The sequence below is a fragment of the Brachyhypopomus gauderio genome, chromosome 14 (assembly GCF_052324685.1).
Source record: "Brachyhypopomus gauderio isolate BG-103 chromosome 14, BGAUD_0.2, whole genome shotgun sequence".
Lineage (NCBI taxonomy): Eukaryota > Metazoa > Chordata > Actinopteri > Gymnotiformes > Hypopomidae > Brachyhypopomus > Brachyhypopomus gauderio.
The window spans coordinates 19497791-19517114 of NC_135224.1; the positions used below are offsets into that span (position 1 = coordinate 19497791).

A 19324-nucleotide genomic window follows, 5' to 3' on the forward strand; every position below is an offset into this window, starting at 1 on the left:
GCTGTCTGTTTCTCTGCTGCTGGGTGCATCTTAAGTGCTGGTGATGCTGCTGTAACTGAGAAGGAGAGGGGGAGAGATATGAAGGCGGAAAGATAGCAGGAGAGAGAGTGAAGGGCAGAGATGGAGGGATAGAGGAGAGGGAGTGAGGGAGAGGTGGAGTAACCTTGCCTGGTTAAACTGTGTCTTGGCCGTGTCTTTCAGCGACTCTACGTCTCTGCCCTTCAAGTGTTTCTGAAAATGTAAACACAAAATGCAAATCAGTTTCGTCCGACCCTCCCGCATTTTATTTTCATGTTTCATTTACAAAATGCACGACGGTGTGCAAATATATGTACACAGCACGATGGTATGCAAATATATGTAATAACAGCATTCATTTACAATAGCACTTTACAGATGTCCTTCAGTGAAACATAAAATGGTGCTGTAAAAATGCACTGACGTGTACATGCGCTTAATAAATTAAAATACTGAATTCTATTTTTAGTGAACCTTTAATATGGCGGCCATGTAACAGAAAATATAATAGACAAATGACAACATCTATAATTAAGAATTTTCCATTTTAAAAGTCCATCTGGTCCATTCACATCGCTGTCCTTTGTTTGTTCTAGATCTTTCTTAGGAACAGTTCACCGTCCACCGTTCACCGACAGCACATTCATCCGGCCCAGATTCAGGAACGTCCCCAGCTATGCAGGAGGTAAGGCTGAACAGAGCTGAGCAGCTTGGTGTGGTGCATATGAGAGAGAGAGAGAGAGAGAGAGAGACAGAGACAGAGAGAGAGAGAGAGAGAGAGAGAAAGAGAGACAGACAGAGAGAGAGAGAGAGAGAGAGAGAGAGAGACAGACAGACAGAGAGAGAGAGAGAGAGAGAGAGAGAGGGCATGGGCCTCTTATCTTCCACTTACAGATCCTTCTGGAACACAGATGGCCTGGACACAGCCGCCTGGTTGGACGACGGCTTCCCTCATCAAGCCAATCTGTGTGTCCCTGAATATCTCCGTAGCATCAGCGAGCTACGCACACAGGAACGAGAGCTGCGTCGTCAATCACCAAACTCGTACCACAGTGGGACGTCTTAGCACTCAGACACAAAGGCAACACATCTGTCCTTTTGTTCTGTGTCATTTGCTCGTGCACTTAAGGACATTTAAGTAATGCTGTTCTAGTCTCAATCCAGGCCTTTGAGATAGCGACGACACAGGAAGACGCATTACACAACTAAAACACCCAACCAAAGTACACGATGGCTTGGTGCGCTTCAAACATCCTGCTGTATGTCAGAAATCTCACATGAGTGCCCTGTGGGGAGTTAAATAGTTAAAATACAGGTGCATCTCAATGAATTAGAATATCATCAAAAAGTTAATTTACTTCAGTAATTCAATACATAAGTGAAACGCATATATTAAATAGATTCATGACAAACAGAGTGATCTATTTCTGTCAATGTTGATGATTATGGCTTACAGCCAATGAAAACCCAAAAGTCATTATCTCAGAAAATTAGATTATATAAGACCAACTGAAAAAACGATTTTTAATTCAGAAATGTTGGCCCACTGAAAAGTATGTACAGTAAATGTAGTCAATACTTGGTCAGGGCTAATTGTGCATGAATTACTGCATCAGTGTGGTGTGGAGGCCATCAGCCTGTGGCACTGCTGAGGTGTTATGGAAGCCCAAGTTGTTTAGATCATCAGCTCGTCTGCAATGTTGGGTCTGGTGTCTCTCATCTTCCTCTTGACAATGCACCATAGATTCTCTATGGGGTTTAGGTCAGAGGAGTTTGCTGTCCAATCAAGCACAGCGGTACTGTGGTTATTAAACCGGGTATTAGTACTTTTGGCAGTGTGGACAGGTGCCAGGTCCTGCTGGAAAATTAAATGTCCATCTCCAAAAAGCTTGTCAGCAGAGGGAAGCATGAAGCGCTCTAAAATGTCCTGGTAGACGGCTGCGCTGACTTTGGTGTTGATATAACACAGTAGACCTACACCAGCAGATGACATGGCTCCCCAAACCATCACCTAATGTGGAAACTCCACACTAGACCTCAAGCAGCTTGGGTTGTGTGTCTCTCCACTCTTCCTCCAGACTCTGGGACCTTGATTTCCAAATGAAACGCAAAATTTCTGGCACTGTCTCTTGGTGGTGAGTGGCTTGTGTGTGTGTGACAGCTGTATCCCGTGTCCTGGATACGTCTGTGTGTGGTGCTCCACTCCTTGTGAATCTCCCCCACATTTTTGAAAGGCCTTTTCTTGACAATCTTTTCAAGGCTGCGGTTATTTCAGTTGCTTTTCCTTCCACTCAACTTTCCATTAATATGCTCGGACACAGCACTCTTAACAGCCAGCTTCTTTAGCAGTGACCTTTTGTGGCTTACCGTCCTTGTGGTGTGTGTCAATGACTTCTGAACATCTGTCAGGTCTGCAGCCTTCCCCATGATTGTGTAGCCTACTGAACCAGACTACGGGACCGTTTTAAACGCTTTTTGTGTTAATTATTATAATTTTCTGAGATAATGACTTTTGGGTTTTCATTGGCTGCAAGCCATAATCATCAACATTAACAGAAATAAACACTTGAAATAGATCACTGTTAGTCATGAATTTATATAATATATGCATTTCACTTCTTGTTTTGATGATATAAGTTATTGAAATGCACCTGCAGTACACACCGAATCAGCCCACGAAAGATTCACCGGCATTTTAAGCATATTTCAAGGCAGATCATAATAATGTGCTGTAGACGGATACTAGCAATATGCTGTAGTGTTTTGTGCATATGGTCGCAGGTTCGAGTGCGTTTACCTTCATTCCAAACCTGGTGTCGGGTTTGTCCACACCATAGTCCTGCATTGCCTGCGCGTACGTCAAGCAGGGGAAGGGGGCGCTGATGAGCCCTTTCTCTTCAGGCCAGGAGTAATGCAGCAAGCCCTCAACCAGAGCCCTGACCCCTGCCTGCTCCACGAACGACATCTCAATGTCCAGCTATATGGGCACAAAGGAAGACATCAGGGGTGGAGCCGGGGAAGGGAAGGGGCGGGGCAGGGGCGGGGCAGGGGCAGGGCTACCTCATAATGACCCCCTTACCCACTGTCCCCCTTACCTGTGTGAACTCGGGCTGTCTGTCAGGCTTGGAGCCTTCATCTCTGTAGCAGCGGGCCAACTGAAAGTAGCTGAGATAACGGCATTGACACAAACATGTTAAACTACATACATGATAAATTACTGTTTAACTACATACACATTAAACTACATACATGTTAAACTACACACATGATAAATTACTGTTTAACTACATGCATATTAAACTACATACATGTTAAATTACTGTTTAACTACATACACATTAAACTACATACATGTTAAACTACATACATGATAAATTACTGTTTAACTACATACATATTAAACTACATACATGTTAAATTACTGTTTAACTACATACATATTAAACTACATACATGTTAAATTACATACATGTTAAATTACTGTTTAACTACATACATATTAAACGACATGCGTATTAAACTACATACATGTTAAATTACTGTTTAACTACATACATATTAAACTACATACATGTTAAATTACTATTAAACGACATGCGTATTAAACTACATACATGTTAAATTACTGTTTAACTACATACATATTAAACTACATACATGTTAAACTATTGTTTAACTACCTACATGTCGAACTATTGTTAAACTGCATACATGCTAAACTACAACTTCTATAATTAAGTTATACGCTTTTTAAATCCAAAATTACACAAGATATTAAAGCAAACAAACACATGAATGGTACGTTTCCTACGACATGAAAGGTGACGTGGCCGGATCACGCGTGGTGCTCAGGCAGGACTGTTCTCACCGATCCAGACCAGCCACCATCAGGAGCTGTTTGAACTGCTGTGGGCTCTGGGGCAGGCAGTAGAACCTCCCAGCCTCTCCGCTCGGCACCACGAATTCTCGGGCCCCCTGAGACGTGAAGAGTGACAGCTGTATGCGTGCAGACAGCAGGACGCACATCGCAACATCGAGAAGAATTGAGAGCAAAAACATTGGAGGAAAAACGGAACTTCCTCCGCACCGTAACGGTAAATGAAAAACAACTTCATGGCACGAGTCATAATAAAAAATGCAGGTGAGAAACAGCTATAAACTCATATTTAAAGCACTGGATATATGCACATGTATTCACTACAACATTCTAGGTGGATTAAATACATATATTCAGCTCAACCGCTCCAACGTTGCACATAAATCAAACACACAGTCTCTTTTCAGAGTGAGTTTGGATTTGAAAAGGCGAGCGGAGACGTACCCCAGGGGTGCGTTTAAACAGGGTGGGTGTCTCCACATCTACGAACCCTGCAGGAAATCACACGCGCGTTACACACCGCACGTGGCAAAGCCCAACGGGAGCAGGCGGGAGAGGGCGGCTGTGCTTGGGCGTACCGTGGCGATGGCAGAGATACTCCCTCATCTTCATCACCAGGCGGGAGCGGAGTCGCAGGTTGGCCTGCATGTGTGGGGAACGAAGGTCCAGGTACCTGTACTGCATCCGCAGCGCTTCAGACTTCTGTCACCAGGAAACACAAACAGGCTGTCAAAACACTGCAGTATTCACCTTTAACTAGGGCTGTAAGAACCTCTATGAGTCATATTTTAAAAAACGCATACATATGCATAAAACTATACAGAAGTAAGCAATCACGCATAGACCGTAACCTAATGACAAAACTCTGAGAACTTTTCCATAAGTAGTATATACAGGATATACAGGAAAGCTCTGAAGGTGTTCTGTGACATGTGCTCTTTTGTAATATATAACCAAACCGCTAAACTTGCCTTGACAAAGTCTTTGATTTCGAAGGGCAGCTTCCGACAGGTGTTCAGCACCTCCATGGTCTCAGCACACACTTCTATTTCCCCTGAAGACATGTTCTGCAATTCAGGAGACCTCACATGTATTACAGCCTCTTTCAAAGACGGCATATGTTAAAGAATGAGTAGGACCCTATACTACATCTGTGTTTATGATAAAAATCACAACTGAAAGCATTTTCAACAAATTCTGCTCTTCCCACGGTTTAATTAAACATCTGATTAGTTAAGTGTTAGAACCCAGCTAGAGTGCATTCGCTGGAACTGATTTGTTAGACACGAACTCTCACACCACTGCTGCAAGACGCACCATGTTCTCCTGGCCCTCAGGACGACGCCTGACCCGTCCCTTGACCATCAGGACCGATTCGACCGACAAGCCACGAAATGTGTCCCGCAGTTCAGGCTTGGACTGGGGTGAAAGGAGGACACCACAACTCTGAGACGTCGAGGGACTTCACACACAATCAGTAATCAACGTCACAGATCTGACATTCACAAGGAAGAGGACTGTCTGCCTACCTCATCCTTTGGGACAACAACTTGGACCAAACCACTGAAGTCCCTCAGTACCACAAACAGGTCTTGCCTAGTGTATTGAAAAAAGTAAATTATGAGTAAACAATTATATAATTGCAAAATGCTATCGAATTGTACATCATGTGTGAACATCATCTTAAAGAGTAAAAAACCAGACCTCAAGAACTGAACCCAGCCACACAAAGTAACATCCTCTCCTACGTGACTTGCACATAATTCTCCACAGGTGTGACTTCGTATGGACAAACTGCTTGCACCTTTAGAAAATACATTATTATTCCGTTTTGAATGAGACAAAAATAGTTTAATGGTGCAGTGAAAACATCATGTCTGTGTTTTACGTTAAATTACCTGAGGTGAACCTAGAGACGTTACTGCAGAAGCGACAGGACCGCGTCAAAGGTTGCGCAATCGATTCTGAAGAACAAGTGGGGCGCGCGGACGCCGGGAGCGCGCTCCTGCTGCACGCTCTGTGACGTAGACGCGTAAACGCGTGACGCAACGCGCTCGAGCGCAGCAGCGTCAGTCTGTTCGCCATGTTACCAAACCGTCGCGGTTTAAAACACCAGCGTAGCACAACCGAACCACCGAGCAGCTGTCGGCGGGATTCTCACACCTATTCCCTTATAGCAGAATATTATTGTATAACGCGGACAAGTACCCAGCTAGCCTAGCATGCTAGCTAGCAGCTAATAGCTCGAACCCTGGCCGTCTACTCCCCGCGGTCACCTTTACACTTCATATGCCCTTTGGTCAGTGGTATCCGGAGTACTGTGTCATATTGAGAAACACTCACGACATTAAAACAACGATAAAGGCGTTTAAGAGCAGCACAGCGTTTTAATGGGAGTCCTATGGAGAGCCCACATCTTTAATTTAACGAAACATCCGCGTGCCCCGTGACGTAACGCTCAGTCACAACTAGTCATACATATAATCGATCGTTAACTGTTAAAAAAAGATCTCAATAAAAGCCCAAATAGGACAGTTTTACATAAACTGTCTAAAATGTATTAGTAAATTAACGTTTTATGGGATATTATAAGCACCGGCGGATTTGTTTTCCAGTTTGTTTTCAGCTCGTGTTTGATTAGTTGTCCTTCCTCGCGGCACGATAGGAAGGCGGGAGGTTCGAAGTCGCGCGCTCCTCGTTAGCCGCTGGTTGTCATGGAGGGGCATGACAGGTTGGTAGCTCGCGCCATTATTTGTCGTTATTTATTACGTTTTTTTTTCACAACACTGTCGAAATAATGTGAAATATACACACAACGCCGTGAATTACATTTATTAACGACAACTGGCTGTGTTAATGTCTCATTGTCTGGTTGGGAGGGGATTCGTGAGTTAGCTTGATGGCTAATGTCCTCAGAAACTGAGCAGATAGCTACGAGTTCGTCTCCGTCCGAGCGCTCCGGGCCTAACGTGGGGTAAGTTGGTGTGTTTTAGCACTTGCCGTCTGATTGTACATGTTGTTGCATCTTTTTACAGCGCAGCTGTGAGCAGGCCTGTTAGAGCCAGAAGTAAGAGTTATGGGAGGAGCTGTGTGGAGCCTCCATCTCTGTTCTGGCAAACACCAGGTCACCTAACAGCCCTGGGTCACCGGACACCCACCCTGAGAGGAGCTGCGAAAGCCTGCGATATTACTGTACGAATGTATAACTGAGGCACAGTTTGAGTATTTCATCTTTTTGGTACACTCTGGTGTTTGTGTGGCAGTGTTATCCGGTTTAAAACCTTTTGTTCTTCACAGGATAAGGTTGACCCGGAGCAGTTGGCTCTTTTGGTCCAGAGTGAGTGGAAGCTGTCCTACGTCACGCCGCTGTACCGATTTAAATACACACAGCTGAAGTTGTACTCCAGACACCTCGCCGCGTTCATCCTGGCCGAGAAACAGCAGGGTGAAGCCGTTGAAGTCGGGCTGGAGGCCGGCTTCAAGGTCGCGTTCTCCACCGTCTTGGGCCTGGCGGAGACGGAGGAGGATGCAGAGACCGTTTTCATCCAGGTGAGTTAACGTACGAGTGCGCAGCGTGTGCTTCCCCTAAAAGACGCACCTATACGTTCGTGTCGGCGCGTCGAGCTGAGCGGATGCTTGTCTTTTTCCCCGTGCTGTTTATTTCAGATACACTCCAAACCCGTGTTCGCAGCAGACGCTCTGAAGCCGGTGTGGCGAGGTTGGCTCACCTGTGTCAACGGTGACCCGGAGTACCTGAGATCACTCTCAACCGACTTTGTGAGCCTGCCGATGTTCTGCAGCAATGGGTCCGAAAACCTCACGGCTCTAGTCAAGTCCTGGTTCTCTCAGACTTTTGACTGTAACTTTGGCTCGCTGTGCCTGAGTTCCTCTACTCTGAACTGGCTTGCTGCCCTGTGGACCGGCTGTCACCCTAACTGCAATATTCGGTACCTGAAGTTATCCTGGCGAATGCCATCGCAGCCTCCCCTGGACGTGGAATACACGGTCAACCCACAGGACGCCTGGAAGATGTGGGATAGTATTCACGCTGAGGACGGCGTGGAAGACACGGTCGCGGTGGAGGAAGTCCAGCGTTTCATGACTGGGCTGGAGACCCACTTCTTCAGACATTTTAAGATCTACCTATCGGCTGGGTCACTTGTGAGAGTCTCCACTGCCCTCGGTTCAGCGCACCAGGACGGTAAAATCAAGGTACATCTTACCTGTCGTACCATCAGTAACATTTATGATAGTCACCAAATACAATCTGGTGGCACAGTGGCTTAGTGTTGTGGACTAGACTAGACTAATGCATTGATTGTGCCGAGTCTTAGGATTAAATTGCCTTGTTGTTGGTGATTCACAATTGAGTCTAGGTCTAGGATTGTGGTCTAGGACACCAGGCCTTAAGGATTACAGTGTGTTCAGTCCATTGCTGGTGCAGTTTCTGGACAGAGGGCAAGTTAAACTACACAATTTGTCTTTCTTTCAGATCAGCAGCAGTGACTACATCAAAACCTTACTGACACTGCTGACAGAGTGTGCCCTCCTGAGAACGCCCGTGTAAGTGCAGACACATCTGTAAATAAACACCTTCTGCCCTTTGTATTATTCATGTGGACTTCATGATTTTCATTTCAACGCAGTTACTTTTATTTTAATATGTAAAATTCATTCCTTTACTTTCACTGAAAAATTGTGTACAAATATTACTGAAATCTGTCAATCTTAATAAATAAATGTGTTCTTAGCCTTTTGTGTTCCAAGCAGAAAGCCAGAAACCTTTAGTACCCGTGTGCATTTTTATTACAACTGTCAATCATGTTTGTTCATTTCAATGGCTCCTATTCTACATACGATGGCTGCTCAGGGGGTGGAGTGTGCTCGTCAGTCTGCAGGGTGCGCTGTTGGCATGTTCCTCCGTGCACCTAAACCTTTTTACTGAGAATATTCATCTTGATCTGAACTGGTTGCATTTAGGCAGGGGTGCCCAATACGTCGATCGCAAAGGAAGTGTGGGTAGATCACATGACATTAAAAAGTAGGAGATGAATGACAGGCTATCATCCATCTGCACTGACCGTAGCCAACTTCTGACCACCTGCGCATGCGTGTTAAACCACGCTAACTTGTTCAGTTACCTCGCTGCGTACCTAACCTCCAATTTATTTAAACTACAACAATGGGTATAAAAATGAGTGCCGTAGCTGGTCCGAGTAAGAGACCTAAAACCGAAGAGGGGAAATGTGGAGCGGCATTTTCGGACTGTTCAAGCATCATTTCGGGTGAGTCACTTAATTGTTAAGCACAAGAAGTCCTTCCAAGACAGAGAGATGATAAGAGGCATTTGTTGAAGCCGCCAATTCATTGTTCTGAGATTTTAAAAACAAATTGAAAATATTATCTTCAATCAAAGCTCTCCAGCTATCGAGGAATACAGTTACAATTACAAGTATCACTACAATTAGCAATTCTTTAAAATACTTTATAAATAAAAAATAAAATACTTTATCCTAAAAGGAAAGAAAGAATACACAATATTTCATAGTAATAATAACTTAAATTATAATATAGAAGAAATACATTTGTTTTGCATTTTTACTGTAGGTAGATCATTTTGACTTGGTCCTCTTATATGTAGCTGAAAAGGTGTGGGCACCCCTGCATTAAGGCACTGACAGGGTTGCCAACTTTTCAAGATGACGGAGTGAGGTTTTCCCTTTTTTAACTCTTCAAAAGGAAAACAACCATTGTACCAACCATACCAAGCAGTTTTACCAGCAGAACACTCGTCTTTATTCCTCTTTAAATAACTTCTTCCACAATTTGAAGTAAGACAAGCAGTTAAATGGATCAAAATGCATCCTTTTATTTAGTAAATCTTAGCATTTAGATGTGAAGTCTGCAGGTCAGAACAGGACACCGTTTGTTCATTGTGTGTCAGTAACTATCAGCCCAGTGGCCTTAGCTTAACCTCCCATCTAACTGCATAATAAACCATGGTGACGTCACACTGTGTTTAAAACAGAACAGTGATGTAACGTCCTTCAAACTCACTATGGGATAAAGTGCACATTCCCAATCACAGATGCATCCTACCACGGGAACATAAAATGCAAACATGTTGAAATGCTTAAAACATCTTCAGAAAAAGACCACACAGTCTGCAAAAGCTCTCCTGTCTCGAGCCAGGTGTGCAGGGATGGGTGCAGACTGGAGGGTCTAGTGTGGGCAGGAAGGGCGCCCTCTGTCTGCACCTGTTGTTACTGCGGTTCCTCCAGGTAGCAGCGGGGAAGCATGCAGGTCCATGTAGCAGACAGGCACTAATGCAAAGCAGGCGTGATCTTGTTCACACCCCCTCGTCCAATCAGAACGGGTCAGTCTTACAGTGAGCCCTAACGCCAAGTGACCAGACTGGTGCTGTAAGCTGCCTACAGCGTCGTTGCATTGGGAAGTAGGAGCGATGTTTCTGCACAGCTTAAGATGGCTGGTTAAAACATGCGTGGTTTGTTCATCAAATATGGAGGAGTAGCTGCTTTATTAAATATGTAACAGGTTCCAAGCAGGAAACTTGTGAATTTAAAATGTTGAGGGGCGCGTCTTCCGTACACACCAGCGCCCCAGGGCCACCACATCTCCGATACGACGGCAAGCAGGACAACAAAACACCAAAGAGGAGAAAAAAAAAAAAAAAAAAAAACAGCGCATCCAATTCAGATTAAAGACTAAAACGGTTCAGACAAACTAGAGTGTGAACACGGCCGTGATGCACTTCATCAAGAGGAGTCACACGATGCACACGTACGCCAGTGGCAGTGCCCCCCCCCGCCAGCGGTTTGGTCTGGTGAACGGAAGCCTTCGGCGGAGGGCCTCTGAGGCTCCGCGCAGCGGGGACAGAGCTGCGTCCGTGGCTGTGTGTTCGCAGCGGCTCCGGACGCAAAAGTCTTAACGTACGTAGTCTTGTTCTCCGCTTGCACACGAGTCAGTGTCTTCATGAGAGGCTCAAGCTATGTGGAAGTGTCTAGGGGGGGGGGGGGGGGGGGGGGCGGGGTGAGCGGCGGTGGTGTTACCATATATGGGATTCACAGTGAGTCATTTTAATTACCCCCACGCCCCCTCCCAGTCTCCTGTAGTTCATTCCACCATACAGCCTTGAGGAGAAGGAAAACACACCGATTACTCACTGGTCTTAGAGGACGACGCTACAGCAGGTAGAGCTGAACGGACGGTGTGTGTGTGTGTGTGTGTGTGTGTGTGTGTGTCATTACCTCCACGTGTTGGCGTCCGGGTCGTAGACTTCTATCGTTTTCAAATACGTGGTGCCATCGAATCCCCCCACCGCCATCAACTGGCCGTTCACGACCGCCAAGCCGACCTGGGGCACAAGAGGCGGACCTTAACCGGCGGCTCCGCCCACGCGCCCGGCTCACGGGCGAGGGCGCCGCCCCCACACACCTACCCCGCTCCGCCTGGACGTCATGGCCACCACGGGGGACCACTGGTTGGTGCGTGGGTTGTATCTCTCGGCGCTGCTGAGCTCCGTGGTGTCGTCGCGGCCCCCCACGGAGTAGATCATGTCCTGGTACACGGCGCAGCCCAGGTGCTTCCTCCGCGTCCCCATGGGGGCCACCGTGTGCCAGCGGTTCTCCTGGGGGTTGTACCTCTCCACTGCACACAGGGGGCAGCACACGTCAGCGGCTGGGACCAAGGGCCCCCCGCGCTTAGCAACACGCTAGCCCTGCCCACGTGCAGTAACCACGGTAACCCATTCTCTTTTTATTTTTATGACTTCTGTAATACTAATAACATAATGCTATAATAAAAACACACCTTCGCTAAGTGCTAGTGCTAAAAGTGACCTCGTAAGTGGGAGGAGGTGGGCGTGGCCTCTTTAACGAGCAGCGTGTCTGAAGGTGTTTAAGGGGGAGTCGTCGGATGTACTGGCACTTAAAGGGGAGGTCAGGCGTACCTGTGTTTAAAGGGGAGGTGCCATCCGAGCCTCCGACCGCATAGAGGAAGCCGCCCAGCACGGCCACAGCCACACCCAGACGTCGTGTGCTCATGGACGCCACCCGGGTCCACTTGTTCTCTTTTGGGTCGTACCTGTCCGGCACACACCTGCGTTACTCCCAAACACCAACTACCAGAATTCAGACGCCAGACAACATCTGACAGTAACATTTCACATGCAGGTCGATTCCATACGCGTGTGTGCGGGTGTTGAATATGGACGTACTGACCTTTCTACTATGTTGAGACATGAGACGCCATCCTGGCCACCCACTGCGTACAGATACCCACCCAACACCGCCACACCCACACTGGTCCTGCATGTGCTTGTGGGGGCCACGTCACTGCTCCACTGGTTAGTCTTGGGGTCATACCTGGGGTGACCACCAGAGGGCAGCAGTTAGTTTCCTAATATACACCAGATCATCAAAACACGTTGGGGATTGAGGCCATTTACGCTATAGCTAGAACATCATAAAAATATACTCATGAATACTACTACCATTACTTCAATAATAATAATAAATTATATTACATAGAAAAAAAAATGCAAAAATGACATACAAATTGTACAATAAGACTGTAATCCTTCCAGACCTGCACACGAGTGTGGTAGAACACAGCGCCGGTACCAAACGCGGCCCCTCACCTCTCCACGCTGTTCAGGTAAGAGGAGCCGTCGTGGCCGCCCACGGCGTACAGCAGGTCGTCCAGCACGCTGACGCCCACCCCACACCGCCTCTTGCTCATGGACGCCACCATGCGCCACTCGTTGGTCTGGGGGTCGTAGCGCTCCACGCTGGAGATGGCGTCTCCGCTGCACCATCCGCCTACTGAGGGACACACACACACACACACACACACACACACACACACACACACAGTGATCTCACACCAGTGTTTCTCATACACTGATTTATTTGTGGAAGACCTGACTCTTCCATTATGGTATTACAGGTTGTGAGTGTGGCTACAGTCCTGGGTGGGATCCCCTACCAGCGAACAGCACCTCCCCACAGCGGATGGGTTTCCGGGGGCGCGTGCGTGGCCCCTGCATTAGGGGGCGCTCCTGAGGGAGGAGGAGGTAATTCTTGGCCTCATCCACCAGGTCCCTGCAGTGCAACACAAAACCTCTCTGGCTAATCCCAATTACCATCGATAAAGTAGAACCCTGCGGGTTTTAGGACCCTGCGTGAACGGCTCAGACCCGGCGGGTTCGCACCTGCACTCCTCGTCACTCTTGATCAGCGGGTCGGACCCCACTGTGCCCACCAGAAACTTGGGGCTCAGGAGAGGGAGACGCACATGCTGCAGGACCTGCTCACACACAGGGAGGAACGGGTCACACACACACACACGCTGCAGGACCTGCTCACACACAGGGAGGAACGGGTCTCACACACACACACACACACACACACACACACACACACACACACACACACACACACTGCAGGACCTGCTCACACACAGGGAGGAATGGGTCTCACACACACACACACACACACACACACACACACTGCAGGACCTGCTCACACACAGGGAGGAACGGGTCACACACACACACACACACACACACACACACACACTGCAGGACCTGCTCACACACAGGGAGGAACGGGTCACACACACACACACTGCAGGACCTGCTCACACACAGGGAGGAACGGGTCACACACACACACACACACACTGCAGGACCTGCTCACACACAGGGAGGAACGGGTCACACACACACACACACACGCTGCAGGACCTGCTCACACACAGGGAGGAACGGGTCACACACACACACACACACACACACACACACACACTGCAGGACCTGCTCACACACAGGGAGGAACGGGTCACACACACACACACACACACTGCAGGACCTGCTCACACACAGGGAGGAACGGGTCACACACACACACACACACACACACACACACACACACACACACACACTGCAGGACCTGCTCACACACAGGGAGGAACGTGTCACACACACACTGCAGGACCTGCTCACACACAGGGAGGAACGTGTCTCACACACACACACACACACACACACACACTGCAGGACCTGCTCACACACAGGGAGGAACGTGTCACACACACACACACACACACTGCAGGACCTGCTCACACACAGGGAGGAACGTGTCACACACACACACACACACTGCAGGACCTGCTCACACACAGGGAGGGACGTGTCACACACACACACACACACTGCAGGACCTGCTCACACACAGGGAGGAACGTGTGTGTATGTATGTGTGGAGGTGCGTGTGTGTGAGGAGGTGCGTGTGGAGGAGGTGTGTGTGTATGTATGTGTGGAGGTGTGTGGAAGAGGTGCATGTGAAGACGTGTGTGGAGGTGCAGGTGTGTGGAGAAGATACGTGCATGTGGAGGTGCATATTGAGCTGTGTGTGGAGGAGGTGCATGTGTTGAGGTGCGTGTGGAGGCGTGTGTGTGTCTATGTGTGTGTGGAGGTGCGTGTGTGTGTTGAGCTGTGTGGAGGAGGTGCGGGTGGAGGTGTGTGTGTTGAGCTGTGTGGAGGTGCGTGTGTGTGTGTTGAGCTATGTGGAGGCGCGTGTGTGTGTGTTGAGCTATGTGGAGGCGTGTGTGGAGGAGGTGTGGGTGTGTTGAGCGGTGTGGAGTAGTGTGTGGAGGAGGTGTGTGTGGAGGTGTGTGTGGAGGAGGTGTGGAGGAGGTGTGGGTGGAGGTGTGTGTGTGTGTGTGTTGAGCTGTGTGGAGGTGCGTGTGTGGAGGTGCGTGTGTGGAGGTGCGTGTGTGGAGGCGTGTGTGGAGGAGGTGTGGGTGTGTTGAGCGGTGTGGAGTTGTGTGTGGAGGAGGTGTGTGTGGAGGTGTGTGTGGAGGAGGTGTGGAGGAGGTGTGGGTGGAGGTGTGGGTGGAGGTGCGTGTGTGGAGGTGCGTGTGTGTGGAGGTGTGTGTGGAGGTGCGTGTGTGGAGGTGCGGTGTGTGTGGAGGAGGTGCGTGTGTGGAGGTGCGTGTGTGTGGAGGTGCGTGTGTGTGGAGGTGCGTGTGTGTGGAGGTGCGTGTGTGTGGAGGTGCGTGTGTGGAGGTGCGTGTGTGTGGAGGTGCGTGTGTGTGGAGGTGCGTGTGTGTGGAGGTGCGTGTGGAGGAGGTGTGTGTGTATGTATGTGTGGAGGTGTGTGGAAGAGGTGCATGTGAAGACGTGTGTGGAGGTGCAGGTGTGTGGAGAAGATACGTGCATGTGGAGGTGCATATTGAGCTGTGTGTGGAGGAGGTGCATGTGTTGAGGTGCGTGTGGAGGCGTGTGTGTGTCTATGTGTGTGTGGAGGTGCGTGTGTGTGTTGAGCTGTGTGGAGGAGGTGCGGGTGGAGGTGTGTGTGTTGAGCTGTGTGGAGGTGCGTGTGTGTGTGTTGAGCTATGTGGAGGTGCGTGTGTGTGTGTTGAGCTATGTGGAGGCGTGTGTGGAGGAGGTGTGGGTGTGTTGAGCGGTGTGGAGTTGTGTGTGGAGGAGGTGTGTGTGGAGGTGTGTGTGGAGGAGGTGTGGGTGGAGGTGTGTGTGTGTGTGTGTTGAGCTGTGTGGAGGTGCGTGTGTGGAGGTGCGTGTGTGGAGGTGCGTGTGTGGAGGCGTGTGTGGAGGAGGTGTGGGTGTGTTGAGCGGTGTGGAGTTGTGTGTGGAGGAGGTGTGTGTGGAGGTGTGTGTGGAGGAGGTGTGGAGGAGGTGTGGGTGGAGGTGTGGGTGGAGGTGTGGGTGGAGGTGTGGGTGGAGGTGTGTTGAGCTGTGTGGAGGTGCGTGTGTGGAGGTGCGTGTGTGTGGAGGTGTGTGTGGAGGTGCGTGTGTGGAGGTGCGGTGTGTGTGGAGGAGGTGCGTGTGTGTGGAGGTGCGTGTGTGTGGAGGTGCGTGTGTGTGGAGGTGCGTGTGTGTGGAGGTGCGTGTGTGGAGGTGCGTGTGTGTGGAGGTGCGTGTGTGTGGAGGTGCGTGTGTGTGGAGGTGCGTGTGTGTGGAGGTGCGTGTGTGGAGGTGCGTGTGTGGAGGTGTGTGTGGATCAGACCTGTGGGAGCTGCGGTCTCCTCTCCTGGATGCTGTACTTGACCCAGGCCATGACCGCGTTGAACACCTGCTCCTCACTGCGCACGTTCAGCTCGTCACTCGAAATGATGTCTATCAGCTGATTGGCTGGGAGCAGCATGAACTCTTCACTCTCCATCACCTGGGGGCGGAGCCAAACGAGGATTAGTCTTCCTCAAAGAAGACCCAACATATTCAATAAGGCATTACCAGAGTGAACTAGAACTAATAGAAATTACACTAAGTGAAGTAACTAGCAGGCAGGAAGGTGGTAGGGCTGGCGGGCCTGGTTAGGGAGCCCCTCCTGGAGCAGGACGTGAGGGAGACCGGCTGGGAAAAGAGGCCAGTCCAACTCCTCCCCCAGCATGAAAATAGCCCCGCCGTCATCCAGCAAACACGACAGGAAAGTCGAGACGCGCGTTGGCTCGTTACAGAGCAGCGCGGCTACACGTCTCTCTGGGGGATCCACTCCCCAAGTGTGAGCCAGGCTGGAAACCACTCCCCCTAACCTTCAGCACTAACCCAAACTGGAGGAGTCCAGATATCTCGGTTCTTCCCCGAGAGTTACGTAAGAGTCACGCAGCCGGGCGCGTTAAACAGTCCTCTACGTACTGACAGAGAACGGCTGTTAATAATCGAGAATTAACAAGACACCGAAAGGGGCGATAAAGGAGAGGAGAGGGGAGTGTGTGTACATAAAAGGAGAGAGAGAGTGACAGACAGAACGAGAGAGAGACGGTCCATCCTGAGGTCCCGAGGCCCAGGAGCTCGGCACCGCTCACCTCCTGAAAGTTGTGCTGCGTGAACTTGTCCGCGATGCGCAGCAGTTCGCGGCAGGAGTGCGTGTCGGCGAAGGCCCGGATGCCCAGACAGTTGGACGGGTCCAGCTGCCGCTTCAGGAACTCGCAGCAGGCCTCCTGGATCTCCACCAGCTGCAGCAGACAGGCGGCCGGCAGGAGCGTCTGCACGTTCCCCTCCTCCACCGTCACCTGCACACGCCCCCCACACACAGTCAGCCCCCTCCCACAACACCGAACCGGCGCGCTCACATTCGGCCTCGCAAAAAGGAACCGGCTCAAAACGCGGGGCCGGGGGCCCGGACGGACCTGTGAGGTGTAGGCGAAGTCTATGAGGAGCTCCATGGCCCGCTCGTCTATGTCGCGGATGACCACCTCGGTCTGCCGGCTCTCGGCCAGCTCCCCCGTGAACATGGCCCTGAAGTAGGGGCTGCAGGCCGACAGGATGACGCGGTGCGCGTAGATCTTCTTGGCGCCCACCACCAGCACCACGTCGCAGAGCTCGCGGTGCTTACGCAGCATGTTGATGACCTCCAGCGTCTGCCGCGGGTGCTTGTCCGAGACGTAGGGCATGCGGGCCGGCTGGGGAACCCCCTCCGGCAGCTTGTTGGGGTCGCCAAGGGTGCAGCGGCTGGTGATGTCCATTCCGGCGGTGTCCAATCGCACGCTGCCGCCCCTGAAAGCACAGCAGGGGAGCAAAGGGTTAAACGATTGGGGGGCCAATTAACCAAATCACTTCAACGGGAGCGAAGACGTGCTCGAAATGGGGGGCAGGTGAAGCATCTCCATGATGCCGAACTACTGTGACACCCTTACGCACACTCTGCAACGCAGAAGCAGCATTAACAACCAAAAAACACCCAAAAAAAAGGAGGCGCTTCTAATTTTTTAAAAAGGAGAGTAGAGCACAGAAATAATTAAACATTCTGCTCATTACAGACCGGAAATAAAGATCTTATAAATGGTCAGACGATGCCAAGAGATGTTGCTATAATTGGTTTTGGAGACTCCGCTAATTTTCTCTCAGATCCTCAGTAATAGTTAATACGCCATTACTTAATGTGCAGACAATTCATGCAGGCACAGAAGTTTACAATGACCATACAAGTGCATCACAGGAGACTGGTGTGTGTTCAACACCAGTGTACAAACACCACACCTCCACCAACAGGAGACTGGTGTGTGTTCAACACCAGTGTACAAATACCACACCTCCACCAACAGGAGACTGGTGTGTGTTCAACACCAGTGTACAAATACCACACCTCCACCAACAGGAGACTGGTGTGTGTTCAACACCAGTGTACAAACACCACACCTCCACCAACAGGAGACTGGTGTGTGTTCAACACCAGTGTACAAATACCACACCTCCACCAACAGGAGACTGGTGTGTGTTCAACACCAGTGTACAAATACCATACCTCATCTCACCTCTGGTAGGAACCCAACGGCCACCTCAGAGACCCTCAAAGAACCTCAGAGACCCTCAAAGAACATCAAAGAACCTCAGATACCCTCAGAGAACCTCAAAGAACCTCAGATACCTTCAGAGAACCTCAGAGAACATCAAAGAACCTCAGAGACCCACGACACCGGCCGAACTTCTAACCCAACCCAGCGGGTAGGCGTCTCCATCCATCACGCAGCTCAGCTGGACTACAGCAGGCCAACACAGTAGCCGCTGAGCTAGTGGACTAGCTAATGGACTAGGTAGTGTCCAGTGAAGGAACCTGACCGATAACTGCCCCCACAGCTGGGCAGCTCCACTTAACTACTTCGCTTAGCCGTTGCTAACAGGTCACCAACCACAGGCTCGGTCCAGTTGTCCGAACTGACGTTTGGTGTCCAATCTAACCACGCCATTACACGTCTGGAAGTGTGTTTCACCTTATTTGTCCATTCAAACAGTCCAGACTCGTTGTTTCCGTCGTCGACCGAGAGAGAATCGGTATTAACCTCAGTAAACGATATCGGAATTACGACAGTACAGTGAATCCAGCTATCTTAGAGTATTTCCAAAATGGCCGCCGGAAAAACTGTATTTCAAAATAAAACCTATTAAAAAATAAGAGTTCTCTGAATGGGAGAAAAAACGTTTGGCCACCAAAAATAAATTAAGTATTCAAGGATGTTATCTAAGGATATTTTAAACTTTATTTCGCAATATAATAGCGACACAAAACAAGATGACTGGACCAGTTGGCTCTCTCAGGGTGAATTGTAAAAGTTACTGTTATCTAACGTTTCTCTGATTTCATTCAATTTAAAAGTCTTTGTCAAGTCTAAACAAATACAGATAATCTTATTTGATTTTTTTAGACACTGTATTTTGAGAATTAATAGCTATGTGCCTGTCATATTATTCTCATTCAATTTCATTCAATTGCTTTTGCACTTCATGTTTTAAGATGAACGCTATTTACGGGTCACTGTCTTTTTAAGTCCTGACGGGACCATGTTTTTAGGGGTCACAGTCAGATATGTCATAATTAACGTATTTAGCCACTTTAAATGATTCTTTCACCTACAGTTTTAGCCTGTTACAGTTATGATAATGCCCAG

General features: G+C 49.2%; 3 protein-coding genes across 3 annotated transcripts in view; 1 reads left to right on the top strand and 2 right to left on the bottom strand.

The window, feature by feature from the left end:
* The window catches only part of dars2 (aspartyl-tRNA synthetase 2, mitochondrial), an 11872-nt gene extending 5892 nt beyond the window's left edge, over positions 1-5980 (bottom strand). Inside the window, exons 1-12 of the mRNA XM_076972931.1 lie at positions 5794-5980; positions 5600-5699; positions 5425-5491; positions 5213-5314; positions 4867-4962; positions 4474-4597; positions 4340-4386; positions 3887-3993; positions 3114-3183; positions 2816-2995; positions 911-1018; positions 169-231 (exon numbers count right to left, since the gene is read on the bottom strand). Coding sequence (XP_076829046.1) covers positions 169-231; positions 911-1018; positions 2816-2995; positions 3114-3183; positions 3887-3993; positions 4340-4386; positions 4474-4597; positions 4867-4962; positions 5213-5314; positions 5425-5491; positions 5600-5699; positions 5794-5980 — 1251 coding nt within the window. The remainder of the gene's footprint in view (positions 1-168; positions 232-910; positions 1019-2815; positions 2996-3113; positions 3184-3886; positions 3994-4339; positions 4387-4473; positions 4598-4866; positions 4963-5212; positions 5315-5424; positions 5492-5599; positions 5700-5793) is intronic.
* Positions 5981-6059: 79 nt separating this feature from the next.
* Positions 6060-8665, top strand: cenpl (centromere protein L). The gene is made up of 6 exons (XM_076972932.1): positions 6060-6194; positions 6511-6626; positions 6931-7087; positions 7193-7444; positions 7562-8107; positions 8388-8665. Exons 2-6 carry the CDS (start codon positions 6610-6612, stop codon positions 8460-8462), a joined length of 1047 nt encoding a protein of 348 aa, XP_076829047.1. The 5' UTR covers positions 6060-6194; positions 6511-6609; the 3' UTR covers positions 8463-8665.
* Positions 8666-9744: 1079 nt separating this feature from the next.
* klhl20 (kelch-like family member 20) lies at positions 9745-18777 on the bottom strand. The gene is made up of 12 exons (XM_076972516.1): positions 18650-18777; positions 17069-17435; positions 16745-16951; positions 15946-16104; positions 13128-13222; positions 12902-13017; positions 12555-12738; positions 12136-12279; positions 11865-11998; positions 11355-11563; positions 11164-11270; positions 9745-11046 (listed from the first exon to the last, which is right to left on the bottom strand). The coding sequence occupies exons 2-12, from the start codon at positions 17402-17404 to the stop codon at positions 10962-10964; spliced, it is 1776 nt and encodes a 591-aa protein (XP_076828631.1). The 5' UTR covers positions 17405-17435; positions 18650-18777; the 3' UTR covers positions 9745-10961.
* Positions 18778-19324: the final 547 nt, after the last annotated feature.